The 25418-nt window shown below is 39.5% G+C and overlaps 3 protein-coding genes across 5 annotated transcripts in view; all 3 read left to right on the top strand.

Annotated features, from left to right (window-relative positions):
- Positions 1-5074, top strand: part of agfg1b (ArfGAP with FG repeats 1b) — a 30494-nt gene extending 25420 nt beyond the window's left edge. For both annotated transcript variants that reach the window (XM_036556366.1, XM_036556365.1), the window contains exon 12: positions 2376-5074. In XM_036556366.1, the coding sequence (XP_036412259.1) occupies positions 2376-2435 (60 nt within the window). In that variant the 3' untranslated portion in view covers positions 2436-5074. The remainder of the gene's footprint in view (positions 1-2375) is intronic.
- Positions 5075-10537: 5463 nt separating this feature from the next.
- On the top strand, positions 10538-17025 carry fbxo36b (F-box protein 36b). 2 transcript variants are annotated; one of them, XM_036556535.1, is made up of 4 exons: positions 10538-10633; positions 12657-12765; positions 14485-14657; positions 16707-17025. In XM_036556535.1, the coding sequence occupies exons 1-4, from the start codon at positions 10538-10540 to the stop codon at positions 16965-16967; spliced, it is 639 nt and encodes a 212-aa protein (XP_036412428.1). In that variant the 3' UTR covers positions 16968-17025. The 2 variants fall into 2 exon arrangements, with proteins under 2 accessions (XP_036412428.1, XP_036412427.1); XM_036556534.1 differs by having other exon boundaries at positions 12657-12774.
- Positions 17026-21105: 4080 nt separating this feature from the next.
- LOC118796909 (olfactory receptor 4C11) lies at positions 21106-24892 on the top strand. Its single transcript, XM_036556059.1, has 3 exons — positions 21106-21154; positions 23192-23475; positions 24065-24892. Exons 1-3 carry the CDS (start codon positions 21106-21108, stop codon positions 24890-24892), a joined length of 1161 nt encoding a protein of 386 aa, XP_036411952.1.
- The last annotated feature ends 526 nt before the right edge of the window (positions 24893-25418 follow it).

Here is a 25418-nt window from a genome sequence, read left to right as displayed (position 1 = left end):
GATATTACAGCCTGACTAAAAGGGAAAAACCAGAAGGTAACAGAGTCATGAGGCTCCCTGAGATGTCGGCGCCCCTCCACTCCACCGTCAGCAAACCTGAGTGAGTGCCTGAGGCACTGGGACGACGGCACCAACACTCCCAGTTTACCATAATACTCTGACCATGAACCCCAGATCTGCGCCTTTTATCTAACAGGGAAAACTAATTACCAAAGGCTCCACTAAACAAGTCGGTTTCTAGCCTAGACTTAAAGACTGAGGCTGTGTCTGAGTCCCCAACACTGACTGGAGATTATTCCGAAGTTGGGGGGCTTTGTATGAGAAGGCACTCCCCCCCGATGTAGCTTTATTAATTCTAGGTACTAATAGTGAGCAGCACCTTGTGATTTTAAGTAGGCGCGATGGTTCATAATAAGAGAGAAGTTCACTCAGGTACTGAGGGGCCGATTAGAGCTTTGTGTATGTATGCACAGTAAGCCATTCTAGGGCAGTTTACCACTAAAAAAACCTTTGAGTACAGGAGGTCTTTTCTATCAACTTTGAGTGCAAATGATTTTTAATCTGTGTGTTCTCAAGATGTAACAAAACATAGACATAAATGGGCCTCAAATTAAATATAAGAGAAATGTAGCAAATCACCGCTGTCAGAACAAAACATCATTACCAATGATGCACGTGATTCGTTCACGTGATGTTACTGAGTAGGATGTGCGCATGAGGGTCATTTCAGGACGCCGGTTCGTTCACATTAATGATTGTTCACACTCATTTAGGTAAGTGATTCAAATCAATCATGTTAGCTCAGAGCAAAAAATTGGATTTGAGCAATGAGGCTTGTCATATAAACATAACCTAATGTTATTTATAGATGCTGAAAACATATGATGGAATTCTCAGGCTTGTGTGACCCACTCTTGGAATGAGAGTGGTTCCCACTGAGTGCTTTTACATGTACTTGATAATCCGATCATAATCGGATGTGTGCAATTATCTGATTATTCAAATGGTCATTTCTGGTGATTTTCTTTGATCGGAGTAAGGTCTAGAGTTTACATGCACTGAGAAATTCAGACTCTTGTGCTTACCGAGGGTGACCTTGAAATTCAAGCAGGTTTTTGTGCTCTTTATGGAAGCACTTTAAAGCTAAGCTGTTTCAAGTGTTGTTTACCAGCATTTTAAGCTGAAACTCTTGAATGAAGAGGTTTTTCTTCTTTTTCTTCCAGTTTTTCTTTGTTTTTTTGACAGAAAACATGTTACAGGTGCAAAACAACCCAAGAATAAGCCTGAGAAAGTCAGTGAATGACACACGAGCTGCTTTTATTCCTGCTAAGTGCTGTTCACTGATGTTTGATGCGAGCGTCTGCTGCCTGGTTCAGTTTAAAGGTTTCAACAGCTTTAATCTTATCTTCAAATTACTAACATAAAAAAATTAATGTTAGCAATTTATTTAGACATATTCAACATTGGGGTTTATTTATTCCTCACCTTTCAGAGCAAATATATATATATATATATACACACACAAGATGATCAGTTTTCTCAAATTTATGATGCACAAATTCTTATGAGAACAACTGTCTGGGGCATTCCTTCCATTTTGGGTGCTGGGGCGCCGCCCTACTGGTTACCACAAGCAAGAAGAGTTAACATACTGAAATCTATAACTTTTTGTTTGATATACAGTGGCGTCCAAAAGTCCGAGACACTGGATAAAATGATTCTGTTTGCATTATTTTTTAATTAATTGTGAACATCAGCACAACAATTTGAGTGAAAGTCCTTTTATAAATTTTAAGCCTTTGGTGGTGTTTCCTGTAAAGTTACCATTTTGGAGATATGACCCAGTCCAAAACCCAGCAGCGATTCATGTCATAGTAGTTGAGTCAGGTTTCGAGACTCAACTAGCAGCCTCAGTCTCAAACTCATTTTGAGTCAGCCTCGTCGCGGTCTCGGTGTGAAAGGTGGGCTCAGAAATTGTTGTTGAGACCAGCCCAGTGCAATGCCTCTATCTGAGCACTGAGCACTGCTGTGTCTGATCCACTCAGACCAGCACAACACACACTAACACACCACCACCATGTCAGTGTTACTGCAGTGCTGAGAATGATCCACCACCCAAATAGTACCTGCTCTGTGAGGGTCCATGGGGGTCCTGACCACTGAAGAACAGGGTAAAAGGGGGCTAACAAAGTATCAGAGAAACAGATGGACTACAGTCTGTAACTGTAGAACTACAAAGTGCACCTATATAGTAAGTGGAGCTGATAAACTGGACAATGAGCGTAGAAACAAGGAGGTGGTCGTGATGTTATGCCTGATCGGTGTATATTGTATTAATTGTATGATTAATGACTGCAAATGTGTTTGTCTTCCAGAGTGGAGCTCCCGCTGGACCGTATCCTACAGGAGGATCCTCCACCAACCCGTTCCTCTAAACTCACCCTCACTGCTCCGCAACACCGCACACTGAAACGATTCTGTTTTCTATTCACTGCACTGAGCGTTTGGCCGTTATAGAGTAGGAGATGCGGAGATGCAGAAGTTTTCCCTCACCTCACCCTCGTCTGTGTGTTCAGGAACAAAAAAGCGCAAAAATCTGGAGAAAAAACTCCACGAGATTTACACTGCCGGTCAGAAGTTTGGGGACAGGCCTTCTTTATCATAAATCAGCTCTGAGCTGATGTTTTGTGTATATTTATCTTCTCAGCTTCGTCTTCATCAGAGTATCGTCTTGGTATAAATAATGATTTGACTGTAGTTTAAAGCTCATATTGAAGCTCTTTTGGTCCGAAGTTGGTTTAGACACCCGAAAGGTTTGAGTGCTGATCAGTGACATCACAACAAGTGGGATAAAGTGGGGGTGGCCTTTAGGTTGATTCCCAAATTAGCACTGTCACTAATATTAGCACAGATATTTACACGTGTGATACTGTTTACACCAAATAAACCTGATTAGGCTTCAATATGTTATCATTTTAATGTCCTTATATGACGACTCCGAGCACACATCTAAAGAAAACGTTCAAATTGGTCAAACCATGTAGCTAAAATTAGTTTTTATCACTTAATTTGTCATTTATCATTAAATTCACTGGTAACTCTTTAGAATAACAGGCCCTAATAAACAGCAACTTAAATGTGATCCAATAATCATGTAATAGTTACATGTTCATTAGTAAATGATTCTATTTGAAGTGTGAACCATTAACTTAGTGACACAATTAGCAATTATTTTGAATTGTAGAAGCCTTGATAATTATAGTTTGTTAATAATGATTAAATTGCTAAGCATAATTCATAAATGATGTAACTTGAAATATTAAGCATTTACTTAGCTGCATGAAAACAGTTCATAATAATTATAAATTAATTAATTGTCTGTGTTCTGTTTGTTTCTGATGCATAAACTTTTGAATGCTTTATCATAATTAAAGCGGCACTATGTAAGATTTCTTTGTTAAAACTGAAAGAAGCCTCATTACTGAGTGAGGAGAATAAAAACAGGCTAAAATATGGTGAACTGCTGCTGTGAGTCGCCCTGTAAAGCCCGAAATAATCACTTTAAAGTCTTTTTCACACCACGTCGTACATCTTTACGTATTGGCATCTCACACAGACTCTAAAAGAAGGTCCGGTTCGATGTTTCGGCCTCAAATGATCTCAAAATCAACATTATACTGAAGAAAATGTGATGACAGTAGAAAATTCACTCACATCTTCAGAAGACGCTCCTTCACTGAGTTTAGACTGAGTTCTCCTTGAATTCTCTTCTTATTGTCAGACTCATCCACTCGGGGCTGAAACGCAAACCACATTAAAAAGTTTCTTGCAATTCCACATTTCCACCAGAGAGGTCTCCAAATCCCCAAACCTTACATAGTGCAGCTTTAAGTGGTTAATACTTAAACATGAATCAGGCTCCTTTTGTAAGGTTGCATCTTATAATATTTTTAAGAAATACTGTATTAACTAAGTTACATTGTAGTGCTTTAATTATTTGTATGTCACTGAGTGAATGGTTAAAAACTCAAATGGTAACATTTTATTAATGCACAAGTAATGATCATAATTATTAATTAATAATTATCTTTAACAAAGGTTTGGCTTTTTTCCACACGGAACTGCTGATTTTGGAAGAAACAGTAGGAAGGCAGAATTTCATTGTAAATAAAAGTTGAAAAGTTGCATGTAGTCAGAAAATTCATATGTGTATTATTACACAATCATCCAAAGTGTAACTATAGAAAATTTCATCATGAACCTAATTTTACTCAAAACAAAACATACTGTATTTAAAATCATTATGGAGCTGATTTCCCCAAACTTTTGACAGGCAGCGTGTGGCTTTGACTCAGTAAGTAATGTTTTTACGCCTAGAAGTTAAGCTCCTCGTGCATATCGATATTTGTAATCCTTTTAAATGCATTATTTACGGTAAGAGAGTGATGAGAAGCGGACAGGTAGTGGTCAGTTAGAGACACTGTGAAAATGCAGAGGGAAAACGCCGACTGAGCGAATGGTTTCTGCTCTGCAGGAGGATTAATTTGTGCTTTTGTAACGGCTGTAACCAAAACAGGAGGACTGTGAGGTGCTGGTTTCCCTCTGGAGGAGACGAAGACGGGCGGATGTGAAGTAGGGCCCGACCGACGTTACCCACCCCCAGGTTCAGAAGCTAAAAGTTCTGATAACGTCCACTTAAATGCGGCTCTTTTACTGCCCTGTCGTGGCTCCACAGCAGAATTAGATTAGTAGGTAAAAATAAAATAATCCTCCTTTACAGTAAAATAAAGCTCTGCTGATCGTTCAACACAGTTTAACAATAAATGGTCTTAAACTCTGGAGTTAATGTAGAACTGCTAATTCACCCTTAACCCTGAAGATCAGCGCAGACTGGTCACCATAGCAACACAGACAACAATCTCGCCTAGCCAATGAAAGGGCAAAAAAGGGAGATTTAAAATGTTGATAATTTGGAGAGGAATGGACTTATTAGTGTTTATAATCACTCCAGCTGGTTTCCTGATACGTTTTAATCTGCAATGAGAAACTGACAAACACTAAAAAGTGGCAAAGCTTCTTGTTCGAATTTTCCCATTCCACCTTAAATGGTGCATGAGGCGCTACCATTTAAGGTGGAACGGCGCAATTTGAACAAGAAGCTGGCGAATGAGAAACTGACTTCTGCCTCATAAAAACTTGAACGTTGAGAGACATTTTACAAGAAACTATTTCACTTTTGAGGAAGAGTTTCCTGCCGGAGATGCGAGAATAGCGGCTTTAGCTGAGCTAAAGCTTAAAGCAAAGTAAGCCTGGATTGTTGTGTGTATTATATTTTTTAGCCTACACTAGTACATCAGCACATACTGAGACACATTTACAGCCAAGACAGTAAAACGTTACTTCAATAAAAATGGACATAAAATGTTGTGGCTCTCAAGGTGGCTTGATTTTTGTTGAAAGGACAAAATGGCTCTCCTTAAGATTTGGGTTGTGACCCCTGACCTAATACCGTCTTATATGGTCAAACGATCGTGTTAGTTGAGCTGTGCTTCACTGACTCATGCAGTTTTTGGTTGTCGACAGTGAAACGTCATATATTCGTCATTTCTAAATTGTCACATTTCTTAAAGGGTCCGTATCATGGATTTTTTTCTTTATAAAATACCATCCATGTGTTGAAACTAAGCCTGTGCTGAATTGTTTTTGTGATGTCACAAAAACCAACACAATAATATATATCCTCCTATTCGGCCTACAACAGTTTAGCTCCTGCCACTCATGCTGAAGTTATATGGAGTGTTAAAAGGAACCTTTATTACTTTTTTAAATAAGCGTGACCAATCAGAACAGAGCTCGTTTACATAAATCAGTCTTAAAGGCACAGCTTGTTTAATTCTAAGGAATAAAGAGAGGTTGAATGAAGCACAGATGTTATAAGTGGACCTAAACAAGAGAATATGGGCTCTTTAAGGTCAATTAAACAGCAAAAGAGATTCAAATCTTTGAGATTTTTCTCATTTTAGATGTTCATGTTCATTATAATGTAACACAACAAGCTGCTTCAGAGCAATATTTTGAGGTTCGTCAGCAGGATTTTCACTGATAAAGTCTTGCGTGACCTCACATACGAGGCGAGTGTCGGTCGGGCCCTGGCAGGCGTGTCCGGCACGGCAGCAGAAGGTCAGTAGTTACGAGCGTAAGAGGTTTTATATGATCTGCTTTGGAAGCTTTTAGTTGCAGAAGCAGGTTTGGCCTGTGCTCGTCCTCCATCTATGGGTTTTTCGACTAGAGCTGCGTCAGATTTACCGTTACGAGTGAATAAGTTAATGTGTACATATATAAATACATGTATAATAAATATTAAAGCTTTTTAACTACTGTACCAAACGTGCTCTGGTCTCTTCTTTAGCTGTAGAGTCAATAAAAAGGAGAATTTCATTAAAATGCGCTGAGAGGATTCAGTGCTGCGGCTGATTTTATTACATTCTCTTACGTGTCGCTGGAGGTTCAGATGTTTATCTTTTGTGCTTGAGAAAATCTTTGGTGGATGGAAAATTAATTTGTGACTAAAATTAGCATCAGTGGTAAATAATTTGCTGTCAGTGCGGAGGCTGAAGGATGAATTAATTTCTGTATGTATGTGTGTGTGACATTCATATGAGTCTGGTTTATGAATGTGTATATATAGCGGCAGGTCCATAAATATTGGGACGCAGACAAATTTATTGTTATTTTACCTGCCTACACTCTTAAAAAAGTGGCTCTTTAAGGGTTCTTTAGTAAAGGTAAAGGATCTGTATGGAACTATGAACACTCAAAGAACCATTTGCATGCTAAAATGGTTCTTCTTCATGATGGAGAACATGTTTTATATTGCACCAAAAGGGTTCTTCTATTGTTATAAGCTTAACAATGTAACAGTAGTTCAGATTGATGTAGAATGTGCCGTAGAGGGCTCAAACTTCTGGAAAATGGTTCTGTATAGCACCAAAAAGGGTTCTGCTATTGTTACGATGGCCTATCAAGAACGCTTTTTGGTGCTATACAGAACCATACACAGCACATTCTGCATGAATTCATTTCACCATGCAGAGAACCATATACACATGCAAATGTTTTGAATGTTCATGGTTCGGTATAGAACCACTGCCTTTACCAAAGAACCCTTGAAGAACCATCTTTTTAAGAGTGTACAGCATACTGGATCAGAAATGTAAATAATAGTTGTGTAATATTTATGAAATAAGCAAGAAAATGATCTCAAAGTGTTTTCAACTACAATATTTACACCCAAATGGGGTGAACAGTGTATGAATTATTACCCTCTTTATACATAACCTGCCACTGTTAGGGGCTCATTTCACTCTAATCTGTCGCTGTACAGACATTTTCACTGTTTTGAGTGTAAGTGGAGCGTTAGCGTAGCCCCTAATTAGCTTCAGCAGACAACTTCATTGAATTGAACACGGATATCAAATTTTAAAAGGCTAATTCAAAATATTTCAGTTGTAAGATGTGCAGTTAGACCATGCTGAAAATACTGAATATGGAAAATATCTGTTTACTTTGTTTTTCTGTGAATCCAGAGACTCCAGTATTAGGTTTCCTGCTCTATTTTACATCTGGGGCCGTATTACAGAACCTTAGGAGAATTACTCTCTGCAATGTCTTCCGGGTTTCTCAGACACTAGAGGGCACTCCTGAGCGAGTCCAAAATGAATGGGTTGATATGGAGCGTTTGAGCAAAATCATAGTTTATAAATGATTAAACATTTTTAATGTAAAATAATACATTCATTTCCTGAACACAGAACAGCGTAAAACATTTTAACACTGTTGTTATATTTAAGAGCTTTTAAACTCGAGTTATAGGAGTTTAAAACGGGGTCTCATGTACGTTCATGATGTCGGTGAGCGCGAACAGCCAATGAGCTGCTCCGCTCGCCAATCAATCATCAGTACAGCAGTAAAGCCCGCCTCCTGCTGCCCAAAACCCGTTTGCTGTAGAATAAAGGAAACCTACAGGTGAGATTTCTTTGTTTTTTTAGTGAAATCCATCCTTCTACTTTCTAAAAATAAAGAAACGCTCTGGTTCAGTGATTAGAAACTATTTTAACTTTCCGTTTTTAGCTGTTGAGCTCCATTTATTCCCATTCATTGAGGACTCCCTCGCGGGCGCCCTCTGCTGTTTAGCAGTCCTGTTTTTGATATAACAGGAGAAATAGGAAGCGGCCAGGCTCCTCATAAACCGGCTCTGATAGCATTCAAATGTTTTTTTAAAGAATTAGGATTGCAGTAGAGATTTTCTCACTCTAGCCAACGAGTGTCCCCTCAGTATGAAAAACAATCTATCTAGAATCTATCTATAATCTAAAATAAGCAGAGCCGGAGCTGACCACGATAAAAATGATATTTTCACAGTTTGGAAAGGTGTTCACATTTTCAGCAAGGCTGGTATATTTTATTGTTACAGAGCAGCGCTAAATAGCTAACTTAGGTAGCAAACACAACATTAATAGCTACTAACATGACAAAAAAAATCAAAGGCAAAACTAGTAGTTAATTGGGGCTTAGTTAGCTAGCTAGCTAACTTTAAAAATAAGTTAATATTAACGTTTTTAACGTCTGCTTATTTCAGCCAGCTGACTATTTATGCCTATGTAGCTATAACATATAGCTATAGGTTAGCTAACTAACTACTACCTACGTTTTCAGTTGGTTAACATTAACTAGTTTTCAGAAAACGAATGAAAACAAAACGAGTTTACATGAAAACACAATAAAAATGTCATATTGAATTGCCAGAAGTTACAGTATATTATAATTTATGATATATGTTTCGTCATAAAACTACTGTGTTCTTACCTGAAAATACCAGGGAAAGCATCCGAGGCACCAACGGCTCTGGAGTGAAAATAACGGTTTACCCTCGCGAGTGTTTTGATTTAAAAAGCTGTGACGGGCTCGTGAGCCGCTGTGCAGATTCGCTGATCTTCAACTCATTTTACCGAACAGTTTTCAGCGCGCATGTTTTACAGATCGCGCCATCTGCTGCCTTGGTTTCAAATGAGCGATTTGAGATATTTTGAACGCGAACGCCAGAAAATACACAAAGTAGATAACAATTAACAATGCTAGAATATAAAATTAAAGGTTAGGAATGTGTCAACAAGAAACGCTGATTTATGCTCTGTAAGTTATACTTTTAGCAGCATTTTATTTCAGCCCCAACCATTATTCAACATAACTGTTAAAACGCGTAAAATGACCAGTATTAAGTCACATTTCAGCGTTATATCCGTCATACTCTCAACCAAAATCTCATTATTTGATGTTGAAAACTGGTTGAGTTTAGGCAGAAAACTTGTAGAGAGAATTACCACGCTGCAATGTCTTCTAGGTTTCTCAAACGCTAGATGGCGCTCCCGAGCGAGTCCAAAATGAATGGGCTGGTATGGGAGCCTTTGAGCAAAATCATAGTTTATAAATGCTTAAACATTTTTAATGTAAAAGAGTTCAGTCATTTCCTGAACACAGAGCAGCATAAAACATTTTAACACTGCTGTTATATTTTTAAGAGCTTTTAAACTCGAGTTATAGAAGTTTAAAGCGGCGCCTCATGTACGTTCATGACGTCGGTGAGCGCGAACAGCCAATGAGCTGCTCCGCTCGCCAATCAATCATCACGCTATAGCAGTAATGCCCGCCTCCTGCTGCCCAAACCCGTTATAGGTGACATTTCTTTGTTTTTTTTTTTAGTGAAATCCATCCTTCTACTTTCTTAAATTAAAGAAACGCTCTGGTTCAGTGATTAGAAACTATTTTAACTTTTCGTTTTTAGCCGTTTAGCTCCATTTACTCCCATTCACTGAGGACTCCCTCGCGGGCGCCCTCTGCTGTTTAGTCCTGTTTTTGATATAACGGGGGGGAAATAGGAAGCGGCCAGACTCCTCCTAAACCGGCTCTGATAGAACCATTTTGTCACTTCATCAAAGAAGTGGAGTATTTGAAATCCTCCTCTTCCTCTGTAATAAAAAAAGCTGTAAAAACCTGGAACGTGTGTTCTGATTCTGACTTTTTGCGTAAATAATCTTTCTGTCTTCTTTATTTTATTTAATCATTTAATATGAATTAATACAGCTGTATATAATTTAATATAACCTTAATGTTAATATATATCACATGTTGCTGTTTAATACATTATATTAGTCTTTTTATATTTTATATAGTATGTTATAATATATAATACATTAATATATTAACATGTGATGCATGAATGATTAATATAATCCTTTGATATTATTTAATTTTTTTTCCTGTCAGTTTATTTAATTGTTCCGTTCGCATTTTTCAGTTTATTTATTTATTTGTTTGTTTGTTTTTCCTTCCCTCTGTACTTCCGGCTGTACTTTATTCGCGCAGAGATGAATTTAATTAAAAATAAATAATAAAAGTCTCGCGCGCTCTGTTGCCTCCCAGCGTTTCCAGGACAACGCAGCGGGTCGCGTCTCCGTTGCCGTGACAACGGGACTCTACCATGGCGGCGCTGCTGGGGGAGAGCCTGTTTGAGGTCAGCGCGCAGGGTCCCGCGCCCATGAAGGACTACTTCAACCTGCAGGTCACTAAAACACAGGTAGAGTAGAGTGACCTGAGCGCTGGTCAGCTTCTTATACACCTCCGACCTCCAGCACGGGCAGGATTTAGTCTCAGCGCGGTCATTCGCCCAGATACAGAGCGGCTTTAGCTTTAGCGCTGTTAGCCCTGTAAGGCTCCAGTGGTCAGTTGGACCAGCAGTGCGCTTTAAGCGTGTACGGGTCATTCTACAGAGCAGACACACCGATCAGGCATAACATGATGACCACCTCCTTGTTTCTACGCTCATTGTCCATTTTATCAGCTCCACTTACTATATAGGTGCACTTTGTAGTTCTACAGTTACAGACTGTAGTCCATCTGTTTCTCTGCATACTTTGCTACCCTGTTCTTCAGTGGTCAGGACCCCCATGGACCCTCACAGAGCAGGTACTATTTGGGTGGTGGATCATTCTCTATACAGCACTGCAGTAACACTGACGTGGTGGTGGTGTGTTAGTGTGTGTGGTGCTGGTGCGAGTGGATCAGACACAGCAGTGCTGCTGGAGTTTTACCTGGCAGCAGGTTTACTGATTGGTTCTGAACATGCTATCATCTTGTTAAAGTGACGTTAGTTGTTACTAGATAAGACATGACTTATGCGTTGGTGGTGCAACCAAATTTAGTAAAAGGACAGTTTGAGTCTAAATAGCGCAATATTTGATTATATATTTCCTTTTTTCTACAGCAAAATATAACATCATCATCATCATCATCATCGTTAACCGCTTAGTCCAGATAGGGTCGCAGTAGCAGTTGGGAGAGCAGAGAATCCCAGACGACCCTGTCCCCCTGTCCGACCCTGTCCAGCTCATTCCTGGGGACCCCAAGCCACTCCCAGGCCAACCTGGATATATAATCCCTCCAGCAGGTCCTAGGACGACCCCGGGGTCTTATTCCGGTAGGCTGTGCCTGATACACCCCCACCGGGAGGCATCCAGGGGGCATCCGGATCAGATGCCCGAACCACCTCATCTGGCTCCTCTCAATGCGGAGGAGTAACAGCTCTACTCCGAGCTCCTCCCGGATGGCCGAGCTCCTCACCCTATCAAATAGAGTGTAGCCGCCACCCTGCGAAGAAAGCTCATTTCCGCCGCTTTCGGTCATTACCCATAGCTCATGACCACAGGTGAGGGTGGGGATGTAGACTGATCAGTAAACAGAGAGCTTTACCTTATGGCTCAGCTCCCTCTTCACCACTACAGTCCGGTACAGCGACCGCATTACTGCTGCCGCCTGTCCCAGCCTGCGGTCGATCCCACCATCCCTCTTCCCCCCCGAGATACTTAAACTCCTCCACCTGGGGCAAGTCCTTTCCCCTTACCTGGAGTGGGCATGCCATCCTTTTCTGGGCCAAGACAATGGACTCAGACTTGGAGGTGTTGATCCCCATACCAACTGCTTCACACTCAGCTGCAAACCACTCCAGTGCACGCTGGGGGCATCCATGTGATCCAGCCAAAAGATAAGATAAGCAAAATATAACAGCGGTGTTAAAATGTTTTAAGCTGTTCTGTGTTCAGGAAATGAATGAATTCTTTCACATTAAAAATGTTTAAGCATTTATAAACTATGATTTTGCTGAAATTCCCATTCATTTTGGCCTCGCTCCGGAGCGCCCTCTAATGTTTGAGGAACCCGAAAGACATTACGGAGTGGTAATATAACAGCCATAAGTAGCTTTAGCGCCCCCTGCTGTACTCAGTCAGAGTCTTCCAGACATTAACCCTATGGGAAAAAGTGATGAATGAGAAAGAGAGAGCACAAAACAAAACACCACACACTCCCAGGATCATAACAGGAGTCATTTGTTTTGCTTTGGACAGCGATGATATGAAAATTCTGATATGAAGATGATATGAAGATTCCTGGATATTTTGTGTTGTTACTTTTTTTCTGGACAGGCTACCATAACCCTGGACCATCCAGGGAATCCTGGACAGGTGGCAACCCTAACTGTCAGCTGAGCTCTCTGTGTTCTCTGATGAGCTCTGATATTTTGACCATGTTTAACTGTGTTCTAGGTGATCTGGAGGTGGTGGAAGATCTCCCTGAGGACCAACTCACGGAACACAAAGCCTGGAGAAGTCAGAGAATCTCACAGCGACTATTTAGAGGACAGCAGACTGCAGAGTAATGATGGTCAACTCCGCTCTATCTCTATTACTATGGAGAGGGATTGAAATGCAGTCACTACGGTGGAGAACCGTGAAATACAGTGCACACATGACATTACTGTTCCATAGTGAGATGCAGAACCAGCCAAAATGAAAAACAAACCCTCTATTACTCTGATTTAACAAGGCATGACCTCTTTACTGAAAAAAAGAACCATTAGGATTAAAACCTAATTGTTTTGATTCCTAATCAGAATTGGCTTAATGGTTTCCAAAAGAGACTGCAAGCTTCCTGTAGAACACCTTTAGATCTCATGAGGAAACCATCAAATGCATTTAGAATCAGGCATTGGTCACCTGTTACACCATTAGGACTCGTTGCATTGTGATATCAACACATTAAAAAAGCCAAAACCATCGTGAACCAACAGAAACACTGAATGGTTTCTATGTTTTTTTCAGCAGGGAATGCATGAAGATTTACTCTTTAAAACCAAAATGCTGAATTGATATCAGAACTGAATACAATCCACTGTAAAATGTAATGAATGCACATCTATAATGCTTTCCACAGTGCACTTGAAACAGATTTGCCTCATTGAAATTCAGTCATTGCAGTGAAATCAGTGAACTCATCACTTTTGCACACTTTTGCGGAATATGAGCCAAAATGAAAAGCAAAACCCCCACTACACTGTTTTCACCCCTTTTTTGCACCCCAAATGTGCTTGCTTCATTGAAATGCAACCTAAACAGCAAAAACAGTGCACAAAGATTGAATTTACACAGACACATGTAGAAAACGTGCCAAAATGAAAAGTAACACATCAATCACTCTGATTTAATGTTGTTTAAAGTGCACAGTGGAGAGCAGTACGCTGTTAGAAATAAAGGTTCTGTTCAGGTACATTTTTCCTTCATCAAGGTACAAACAGCGTAAATGTTCCCTCAAAGGTACAACAGTGGTTTTAAGGTCTGATTGTGAACCTTAAATAAGTGTTTTCCAGGTGAAAAGTTCGTATTTGTACCTTTTCATAACCGAATGATTTAAAACAGAACAGTAAAATAAAAGCCTGGAGACGAGACGGGGTGTGTGGAGTCAGTACAGCTTAGAACATATCATTTCAGTGGATTATGGTTCAGTTATGTTCCCTGACTAAAGGTACTGAGATGGACCCTTGAGGGAGTGTATAGCTGTGCCTTTATTACATTTTAAAGTGGATTATATCCAGTTCTAACATGAATTCAGCATTTAGTTTTAAATGTAAATCCTCATGTGCTGTTTTTAGAAGAAAAGTGATGTTAAATCAATGTAATAGAAGTTAATTTTTCATTATGGCTTGTGTTCTGCATCTCACTATAGAACCATAATGTCCAGTGTACATTATGCATTTTACTTTCACATAAACTTCTGTCCAGTTTAACGACAGAGTGCACACAGAGTTTGGATTTTAGTTCTCAAAAGAATTTCTTTCTCAAAATATTTTGTTCACCTGCTTATCATCTCCAATAATCTGATGTTAATGGTGCTGCAGTTAATGAGTCCAGACCTCAGAATATAGTCAGCTAAACGTCAGCAGCTGCTCAGTGAGTCTCAGAGATGCTGATGTTTTTGCTGCTGAGAGCTGCTTCATACTGTAATGATTAAAATCCCCAAATCCTGTCAGCTTTATCTGTCTAGCTACAAATTCCTGAACCAGATTCATTAACAGATTGGCTTTGTTTGAACCCTCAGGTCAGGTGGCGATGGTGTTCGGTCCTCACGTCTTGCAGTACTCCAGGGATTTGTGCCAGGGTCAGTATGATTATCTCCACCGTCTGCCTGACTCTTTACTCCTGAACATCATGGTCCATTTGGAGCTGGAAGACGTTGCGCGGTTTGCGCTGACCTGCCGCAAGTTTAAAGAGGTTTGTCAGTCAGTCTCAGCTAGTTTATCAGCTCCTGTTACCTTGGAATCTTTGGCCATTTTATCAGAAACTCCTACCATATAAAGGCACTTTGTGGCACTGCTGTGCTGAGAGTGGTCCACTACCCAAATAATATGTGGACAATGGTGGTCCTGTGGTGGTCTGATGAATTACGCAGTAATTGGTCTGTAAATGTAAACCTATAAAATATACCCACAGGCTTGTGCAAAAGTTTGGGCGCCCCTGATCAAATTCTGTGTCTTGTTGAAGTGAAAATAAGCTACACGTCCTATACAGAGACATACTTCTGCACATACACGATTACTGTTTATTTACTGAGTTTAATATATTTAAAAAAAAAGGTATAAAATTTGTCATAACTTCTGCACAGGCCACATAATTTTATGGGCAACACTTGGTGCTGTATGGTGCTGTTTATAAGGATACCTGACACCAATGTAAGCTTGTCATGACAGCTGACATAACCCTATATAAGTGTTTATAAATGCTTATTCCAGCAGGCGTCACCTGTCATAAAGGCTACTTTAGCGAAATGAACAGAAATGGCAAATGTAACCTTTACAGTGAATGACACCTGTTTGTGTAGGATTATGTCAGCTGTCATGACAAGCTTATGTAGGTGTGATGTAGCCTTATGAGCAGAACCCTACAGTAAAGTGATACCATTTTCTGTTTTATTATTGTTTCCAATATATTACATTTAGTAAATAAACAGTGATCATGCATTAAAATGTGCAGAAGTGTGTCTCTGTAGAGGATGTGTAAACTTATTTTCACTGACATTTCACAAAATTTACAAATCTTCAAGAGTTTGCTGTTATAAAAATGGTCTTTTTAAGGGAAAAAACAAAAACATCCTCAGTGTTCATCACACAGAGATGGGGAAGAGAAAAAAAAGCAAAAAAACAAACAAACCAACAAAAACACTTTAAAAATTGTAATAAAAAATTATTGTAATATTACAGAGCAGTGAAGAAATAAAAAGGACAAGGTGGTGGAAGGTCTAGACATATTGTATCCAAATGGGACAAGAAAAGTTGACACGTTTTATAATATTTACTCATAGAACTGTAAGCTAAGAAAAGCTAGAATAATGAATAATACTTTTTTCTAGGTTAACCCTCTGGGTTCCACAAACTCGCCCGTGCATCGAATTCCCTGTCTCTGCATCTGTTTCTGTTTCTTTGTGATGATCCAGTGCAGAAATCCAGTTCAAACACTTCCTGAATCTGTAGAGTCGCCCTTTCCATTCCATCTTATCACGAGATCATACGAGACTCACATCCGGAGTAATGAGCCTATGAAGAGGGGCTGAGATACACGTCATCTGCCCTTTTACCGTGTGGAATTGGTGGATTCGTGTGTCCGTTTACATTCTGTGTGAAACTGACCAATGGACACTCAGGAAATCACTAAGGACTGACCATCACGCCGGAAACCCTTCATTCTTTATTCAGTCCACATCGGAGACTCATGTGAAATGGAGTGCAGAGAGTTTACAGCTGCTGAAGCTGCTGTAGCGGTTTTGGAAAGTATTTAGATATGAAACATATGAGGATCATGATATATGAAGAGCCTTTAAAGGAGAGTTTAAGAAGAGATGAACAAATTAAGAGAGAGAATGACCACAGAACCCAAAGCGTTAAGAGAATCAAGCGTCTAACAAAGAGAACTGTCACAAAGAGAACAAAATCTCACTTGCGAAAAGGCAACTGACCACATTCAGGTAGTGCTGTAACTATTGCTGTCTAGACAGAGTGTAATGAATAGCAAGTGCAAAGCGTATTATATAAATTGCCATTGCGTTGCTGACACCTGTCACAGGTTGCTTCAGCGTCTTGATTAATCTTAAACAGCATGCTATACGGTGGGCTTTTCTGAGAAAGTGGCCAATAAGTGTGGATAATTGGACGTAATAAGCTGGTCACTTGATGAAAATTATTGAGCAAGGGCTTAAAATAATGGTACTTGAAAGATTTCTGTGTGACTTTTCACACAATACCTTCCTTTGATCTGCATTATTTCCAGCTCTGCAGCTCAGAGGAGTTCTGGGAGCAGACGGTGAGGATGCACTGCGACACGGTCACCGCTGGGATGGAGGATTTGGCCAGGGAAGTGGGCTGGAGAACTGTTTTCTTCACCAACAAACTGCAGCTACAGAAACAGATCAGCCGCCGGAAACTGAAGAGTGAAACAACCAGTGCTGGTCCAGGTTTTTCAGGCCTAAGGATGGACGCTGTGTATGGGCATGGGGACTGGACCACTGAGCCTAGAAATGGACTGAAGTGAAGAATTGACCTGTCCAAGCTCCACAGTGCTTATAGGTGCTGTAGAGGATGTACAAGCTTTACAGGAACGCAGGTGAAAATCCCATTCAGCCTAATGAGAAACTGTAGAACAGACTCAGTTTATATCACAATACCTACATTTAGAGTCAGTTATTCATTCAGCCTAATGAGAAACTGTAGAACAGACTCAGTTTATATCACAATACCTACATTTAGAGTCAGTTATTCATTCAGCCTAATGAGAAACTGTAGAACAGACTCAGTTTATATCATCAGTTATTCATTCATTGCATTTTTACCGGTGTTCTGTAAAGCTCGTCCAACTTCAGTAGGTATGAAAGAACACATTTGTGGGCGGAGCCTGTAGAGCTAAGTTTACAAACTTCTATGAATGAAATCAGCCTGCACTGAAAAAAGTGCTGAACTGAATTGATTTTATTCAAATGTGAACATCATTTTTACACAAATAAAATACATTACACATTGAATTAACAGTTTTGAATCAAATCAATTCAGTGCAGCACCTTTTTATCACTGTATTTCTAACTCTCACACTACTGTAAGTATAAAAACCGTAAACTTCAGTGCACACATGACATTACTGTTCCATAGTGAGATGCAGAACCAGCCAAAATGAAAACCAAAGCCTGTATTACACTGATCTACCATCATTTTATATCTTTACTGAGAAACAAATACTAAATTCCTGTCAGAATTGAATACAGTTCTCTTTAAAATGTAATGAATGCCAACTATTCTGCTTTCCACTGTGCACTTTAAACAGATTTGCCTCTTTGAAATGCAGTCATAACAGTGAAAACAGTGAAATCAATGCATGACATCACTTTTCCACAGGTGACATGCAGAAAACGAGCCAAAGTGAAAAGCAAAACCCCCACTACACTGTTTTCATCTCTTTTATGCACTTCAAATGTATTAGCTTCATTGAAATGCAACCAAAGCAGTGAAATGCAGTGAACATTAGACTGCATTTAAACAGAAACATGCAGAAAACGTGCCAAAATGAACAGTAACAGATCAATTACACTGATTTAATGTTGTTTTAAGTGCCGTACAGTGGAAAGCAGTATAGCTGTGAATTATATATTATAGATGATTGTATACAGTTCTAACATAAATCCAGCATTTAGTTTTTAAATGTAAACCGTCATGTGCTGTTTTAAGAAGTAAAGCGATGTTAAATCAATGTAATAGAAGTTTGTTTTTCATTTTGGCATATTCTGCATCTCACTATAGAACCGTGATGTTAAGTGTGCATTTCACATTTTACTTTCACGTAAACTTCTGTCCAGTTTAACCACAGAGTGCATTCAAAGTTTGGATTTTCATTTTCAGAATTTCTTTCTCAAAATATTTTGTTCACCTACGTGTCATCTTCAATAATCTGATGTTAATGGTACTGCAAAAGTCCAGACCTTGTAAATATCAGCAAATCAGCTAAAAGTCAGCAGCTGCTCAGTCAGTCTCAGAGATGCTGATGTTTTTGCTGCTGAGAGCTGCTTCATACTGTAATGATTAAAATCCCCAAATCCTGTCAGCTTTGAGGTGCATCTTTATCTGTCTGTCTACAAATTCCTAAAGCAGATTCATTAACAGGTTGGCTTTGTTTGGACCCTCAGGTCAGGTGGCGATGGTGTTTGGTCCTCAAGTCAACAGTAACATGCAGAAAACGTGCCAAAATGAACAGTAACAGATCCAGATTACTCTGATTTAATGCTGTTTTTATTTGCTGCACAGTTGAAAACAGTATAGCTGTGAATTTATTACATTTTAGAGAAGATTTTATTCAATTCTGACACAAATTCAGATTTAGTTTTTAAAATGTAAATCGACATGTGCTGTTTTTTAGCGAAGAGATAAGCGGTGTAATCAAAGAGGGTTTGTTTTTCATTTTGGCTGGTTCTGCATCTCACTATGGAACAGTAATGTTATGTGTGCATTACATTTCATGTTTTGCACCGTTTGCGTTTCAATCTGGCACGAATTCCTCTGCATATCATACAGACATATTGTGCTGTATACCGAGTTGGCCTGAGGTTTGTCCTCAGAACAGTCTGCACTCTTTCCTAATGAGACGTTGGACTGCTCTTCACTCTTTATCCCGCTAATAAATGCATTTTTGTGTTCTGCCTTATATCTAAACGATAATATTATTATTTTAGGGCTAATGAAACTTTTTTATTGATCATTTTTGTTATTTTTATGATTAAACATTGTTGCTATGGAGACGTTCTATTCTTTTTCATGAGTTTTTCTTCCTTCATAAATAAAACTGAGAAGTTTAATTGCTGTACGCTTGTTTGAACAAAGGGTTTAAATTTTATTTGTTCATCTGAATAGCAGAACAATCCAATCGGGTTCTGTTCTGTTCCTCACCTGCAGCTTTATGATTATTAAAGCATCTGCAGGTGTTTAAAGCAGCACCTGCGGGAGTGATCCTGATCACCTGCGCTCTGGCCTTTCTTCTGAAATGAAGGTATTAATAGTGAGTTTGTGCTGCAGCAACAGCCTCTACTCTTCTCGAAGGCTTCTAGATGTTGGAACATTGCTGTGAGGGTTTGATTGAGCATTACTGAGGTCAGGTACTGATGTTGGATGGTCAGTTCTGGGTCACTCCAACTCATCCCAAAGGTTTTGGATGGAGCTCCATCACTCCAGAGAATGCAGTTCCACTGCTTCACAGCCCAATGCTGGGGGGGCTTTATACTCCTTTAGCCCAGGCTGGACATTGAGCATGGAGACCTTAGGATCATGTGATCTGCAGCTGCTCCAGAGTGTCCCATTCTATTGGTCAGTGCTTTTCTATGGGGATTATATAACCTGTATGTGTGCAATTAAACACAATGAACTAATTAGACCACCAATCATTTATTTAATTTCCAGTCAAAACAGGAATTAAGTACAAGTTATTCATTTTTCAGCATCAGAAAACACATTCAACATGAGATTTATAGAACCTCCTTGAAAATGGTTCTATGTAAAAAAAAAAAGGTTCTTCTGTTGTTACAAAGTCTAGCTTGTATACAATAGGACACTTTTTGGTGCTATATAGAATCATATACATTTTAAAAAAGATGGTTCCTCAAGAGTTCTTTAGTAAACAAATAGTTCTGTATAGAACCAGGAACACTTTATGCATAATTAAAGAGTTCTTTGCATCCTGAAAAGGCTCTTCTATTGTTATAATGTCAAGCTTTTAACAATAGAAGAACCCTTTTCAAAAAGGTTCTGCGTAGAACCATATACAGCACATTCTCCGTCCATCTGAAGAACCCTTCCACCATGCAAAGAACCCTTAATATCAAGCTTGTGACAGTAGAAGAACACTTTTCAGTGCTATGAAGAACCATATACAACACATTCTCCATCAATCTGAAGAACCATTTCACCATGCAGACCATTTACGCATGCAACTGGTTCTTTGAGTGTTCATGGTCCTACAGAGCACCACTGTCTTTACTAAAGAACCCTTGAAGAACCATCTTTTTATCAGACTGGTATCCAGTGTAAAGGTGTAAGGATGGGGGTGATGTGACTGACAGCTGCATTTTTATTCAGCTGAAGGTGCTTAAATAGGGTCCAGTTAGGAGATCATTACAGTAATCAACTCTGCTAGAAGCATGCCTAGAACCCTGTTCCCCACCTGCTGTCAGACCCCCAGACCCCACCGTACACGCTGTTCTTTCACGTCATTAAATTGCTCTGAATGGCAGGTTGCTTTTACCGAGGTTTATGTGGTAAACGTGCAGTGCTGCTTCTCAGAAGTGGAATATTTTTCCCGTCATTATTTCTTTAGATGTCAATCACTTTGAAGCCCCCCAAGACCCTTTTGTTCGGTCAGTGGATTGCCACCCTTGCTGGGTGGGCTTTCAGCATGCGATTAAGTCAGGCAGCAGAGTCTCCTCAGTCAGAGTTGAACCTGCTTTCATTCCTGCTGCGTGACAACAGCAGGAGCAGCGGTTATTCAGAGGGATGAAGCTGAGGACTTGGTTAAGTCCAGCTCTGAGCGCCGGGGCGCGTGGGTTTAAGGTTGCAGCGTATAAAGGCAGGAGCCTGCGCTGCTGAGGAGGGATGAGGTTCCTCACTTAATTCCAGCAGAAGAGAGAGGACGCGGAGAGATGTCTAATCTCAGCCGTGATATGGATTTACCTTTAGAGCTGCAGGCAGGTGAGTGTGACACTTCTTCATTTTCTCAGATGTGCACACATCGCAGTGATGAATGCAATTATATTATTATATATAAACACAGTTTTGACATTGTAACAGTAGAAGAAGCCTTGTAGGTGCTGTATAGAATGATCCACAGCACATTTGTGCACAGTTTCCATCAATCTGAAGAACACTTTCATGATGCAAAGAGACTTTAATCATGCAAAGTGTTCTTTAAATGTTCATGATTCTATATAGAACCATTTTCTTTACTAAAGAACCCTTGAAGCACCATGTTTTTAAGAGCGTCCTGTCTGTACACAGAGCAGCATCTGCTCAGATGCATTTTATCGACTGCAGCTTGTCCGTCTGTGTCAGCGGTCATCAGGAAGAACAGTTTTATTAATCACGTGTTAATATCATGGTAACAATGCTGATTTTCTGGTTGTTAATAAACAATAAGCTGAGATTAATTTAGAGAAAGATGAACATGTTGTATAAACATTAATGTGGTGTGGTTTGAGTTGAGAACTAATTTCTGTGTGCTTTGCCAGATTCATGACAGAGTAACAGTGTTGTGTTATAACAGAGTAACAGTGTTGTGTTATAGCAGAGTAACAATGTTGTGTTATAACAGAGTAATTGTTATTTTACATGCATGTCAATTTTATTAGAACTTCATTCTGAGTGTTAATTTTATTAGAATTTGATTCTGGATTTCATTTTATTAGAACTTCATTCTGGATGTTAATTTTATTAGAACTTCATTCTGGATATTAATTTTATTAGAATTTGATTCTGGATATTAATTTTATTAGAACTTCATTCTGGATATTAATTTATTAGAACTTCATTCTGGATATTAATTTATTAGAACTTCATTCTGGATGTTAATTTTATTAGAACTTCATTCTGGATATTAATTTTATTAGAACTTAAATATGGATATCAATTTTATTAGAATTTGATTCTGGATATTAATTTTATTAGAACTTCATTCTGGATATTAATTTATTAGAACTTCATTCTGAGTGTTAATTTTATTAGAATTTGATTCTGGATTTCATTTTATTAGAACTTCATTCTGGATGTTAATTTTATTAGAACTTCATTCTGAATGTTAATTTTATTAGAACTTCATTCTGGATATTAATTTTATTAGAACTTCATTCTGGATATTAATTTTATTAGAACTTAAATATGGATATCAATTTTATTAGAACTTCATTCTGGATGTTAATTTTATTAGAACTTCATTCTGAATGTTAATTTTATTAGAACTTCATTCTGGATATTAATTTTATTAGAACTTAAATACGGATATCAATTTTATTAGAATTTGATTCTGGATATTAATTTTATTAGAACTTCATTCTGGATATTAATTTATTAGAACTTCATTCTGGATGTTAATTTTATTAGAACTTCATTCTGGATATTAATTTTATTAGAACTTAAATATGGATATCAATTTTATTAGAATTTGATTCTGGATATTAATTTTATTAGAACTTCATTCTGGATGTTAATTTTATTAGAACTTCATTCTGGATGTTAATTTAATTAGAACTTCATTCTGGATATTAATTTTATTAGAACTTAAATTTGGATATCAATTTTATTAGAATTTGATTCTGGATGTTAATTTTATTAGAACTTCATTCTGGATGTTATTTTTATAAGAACTTCATTCTGGATATGAATTTTATTAGAACTTCATTCTGGATATTAAATTAGATTAGAACTTAATATTAATTTTATTAGAACTTCATTCTGGATATTAATTTTATTAGAACTTAATATTAAGTTTATTAGAACTTCATTCTGGATGTTAATTGTAGTAGAACTCTGTGAGTATTAATTTCATTGTTGATGTTCTACAGGTTTCTCAGTAATTTTAGAATGTTCTACAGCTCTGTTTGTCCTTCGTGCTGATGATCAGAGATCTGTGAGGTTTTTAGGATGAGTTAAGTCAGTGAAGTACCGTATATCAGTGAGAACCCTGACTCTGAGCTTTTGAACAGCGGTGAACGTGTTCCTCTGTTCTGTTGTCAGGATTTCTGAACAGCTCCTCGAGCTCTGAGAGCCCCCGGGTTCTGGATGCAGTCAAAGCCTGCGTTCACTCTGTGGCTTTTGTAGCCACTGGACTCTTCACGTATCTAATCACAGTGACTGTTTTCGGCTCTCTTGACCTCCGGCAGAACGCACGGTACATCCTGCTGTGCCAGCACTGTGCCTGTATCTCCGGCTTTAACGCGGCCGGCACCGTCCTGCACGGCCTGCGCTCCCTCCACTGGCCCACCACTCGCCTCACCTGCTGGATCCTCTTTGACCTGCAGGTATCAACGTCAGCTCTTTAACCAATCGGTTCTTCCAATACTCAGTCCAGTTCTACACAATCAAAAACACGGTTCTTCAAGGGTTCTTTAGTGAAGAAAATGATTCTATACAGAACCATGAACATTCAAAGAACCCTTTGCATTATTATAGGGTACTTTGCATCATGAAAGCATTCTTCAAATTGTTGGAAAATATGTTATATATGGTTCTGTATAGAACCTTTTTATATATGGTTCTATATAGCACCAAAAAGAGATTTATTGTTACAAGCTTGACATCATAACAATAGAAGAACCCTTTTTGGTGCTAAACGTTCTCCATCAATCTGAAAAGCGCTTTCATGATGCAAAGTACCCTGTAATCATGCAAATGGTTCTATGAGTGTTCATGGTTCTATATAGAACCACTTTCTTTACTAAAGCCCCCTTGAAGAACCATCCTTTTTAAGAGTGCAGCTGAATCTACCAAATGTTTACATCTTCAACATCAGGAATTCTGATAGGAATCGTGACTTAGAATCAAATTTGAATGATCTTTCACAATATTTAAAAAATTCTAAGATATTTTGTTTTTGTTTGCTGTCTGCAGGTGGTGATGGCCCGCGGCCTGACCATGACCCTGACCCTGATGTGCATGTGCACCTGCCTGTCCATCTGCCAGCCACTTCGCTACCCCGTGCTGATCCGGCGTTCCTTCTGCTGGGTCCTGCTCCTCACCTGGCTGCTGGCTTTGGTCAACCCCGTGGTCTTCACCGTCCTGGCCTGCATCCATCAGCCTTGGGACTACGTGATTGGTCTGGACACTAAGTGCTCTACTGCTCTGGAGAGCCAAGCCTGCATTGTCAGCGCTCTTCTGCTGCTGACCCTCATGGTCCTGCTCATCATCGGCAGCTACTTGTTGATCTACCTCGAAGGCCACCGCGCCGGACACTTCTCCCAGTCCAACAGCAAGGGCCGCCGTACCATCCTCATCCACAGTCTGCAGATGACCTTGCACATTTTGCCCAAAGTTATCATCATCACCCGCATGCAACAAACGCTACCAGTTGCCGTGGCCACCTTCCTGGTGTTCAGCATCGCCCAGTCCCTCAGCCCTGTGGTGTACGGTCTACGCTCCAGAGAGCTCCAAGAAGAACTTCCCCGGTTCCTCCCACAGTGCCTCCAAAGTTGGGTGACTGTGGGATCCACCACCAGCTTTGACAACGCCAGCACTGGGAACATGACCAGCTCAGGAACAGTGGCTAGCAGGGGTTCTGCCGCCAGCACAGACACCAGCACGTCCACCTGCCTTGCAAACAGCACCATGTCCGGCATCGTCACTGAGAGCGAGTGGGAGGAGAAGGACAAGCCTGAGTTTGTTGGCTCTGAGAGCGAGATGCAACATGGGAATGGAAGTGATCAGGAGGATGCGGTCTAAGATCCCAGAGGGTCTTGAACTTCTTCAGGTGAAAGGTGACCTTCATTCCAGCAGGAAGAGGGGGAGGACTGTTCGATTCCCCTCTGGCCAAAAGGGTAGAATAAAATGTGGAGGTGTTCAGGCGACATTGTTCAATTTGCAACCCGGAGAAGAACAGTTTCCAGAGCAGAACAGACTAGTTCTGTGGTTCTAAATGGGTTCTGCACTTTTCCAGGCAAAAAGTGACCTTTACTCCACAAGAAGAGATGCTGACACTTCGAGTAGGGTTAAAGGTGTTGGGGTGGGAGCGGTCATCCAAGGGTCCAACTTTGTGTCTGAAATGTTTACAGTTATCCAGGCAAAGGGTGAGGCCGTGTTAGAATTAACATTCTACATACTGCTCATGCCAAAAGTAGTGAGTCGTACGATGTATGTGAGCAACATGAATTTCTACAGTATGCCAAATACCAGATGATACACTGCTCTGGAGAAATAGTCAGTCCAAGAGGATGTAAACACTGACGTAAGCGCCTGGATATTTTCAACA

This window comes from Colossoma macropomum, unplaced genomic scaffold (genome assembly GCF_904425465.1).
Source record: "Colossoma macropomum unplaced genomic scaffold, Colossoma_macropomum, whole genome shotgun sequence".
NCBI lineage: Eukaryota > Metazoa > Chordata > Actinopteri > Characiformes > Serrasalmidae > Colossoma > Colossoma macropomum.
This window is presented reverse-complemented; position numbering and strand designations above follow the sequence as displayed.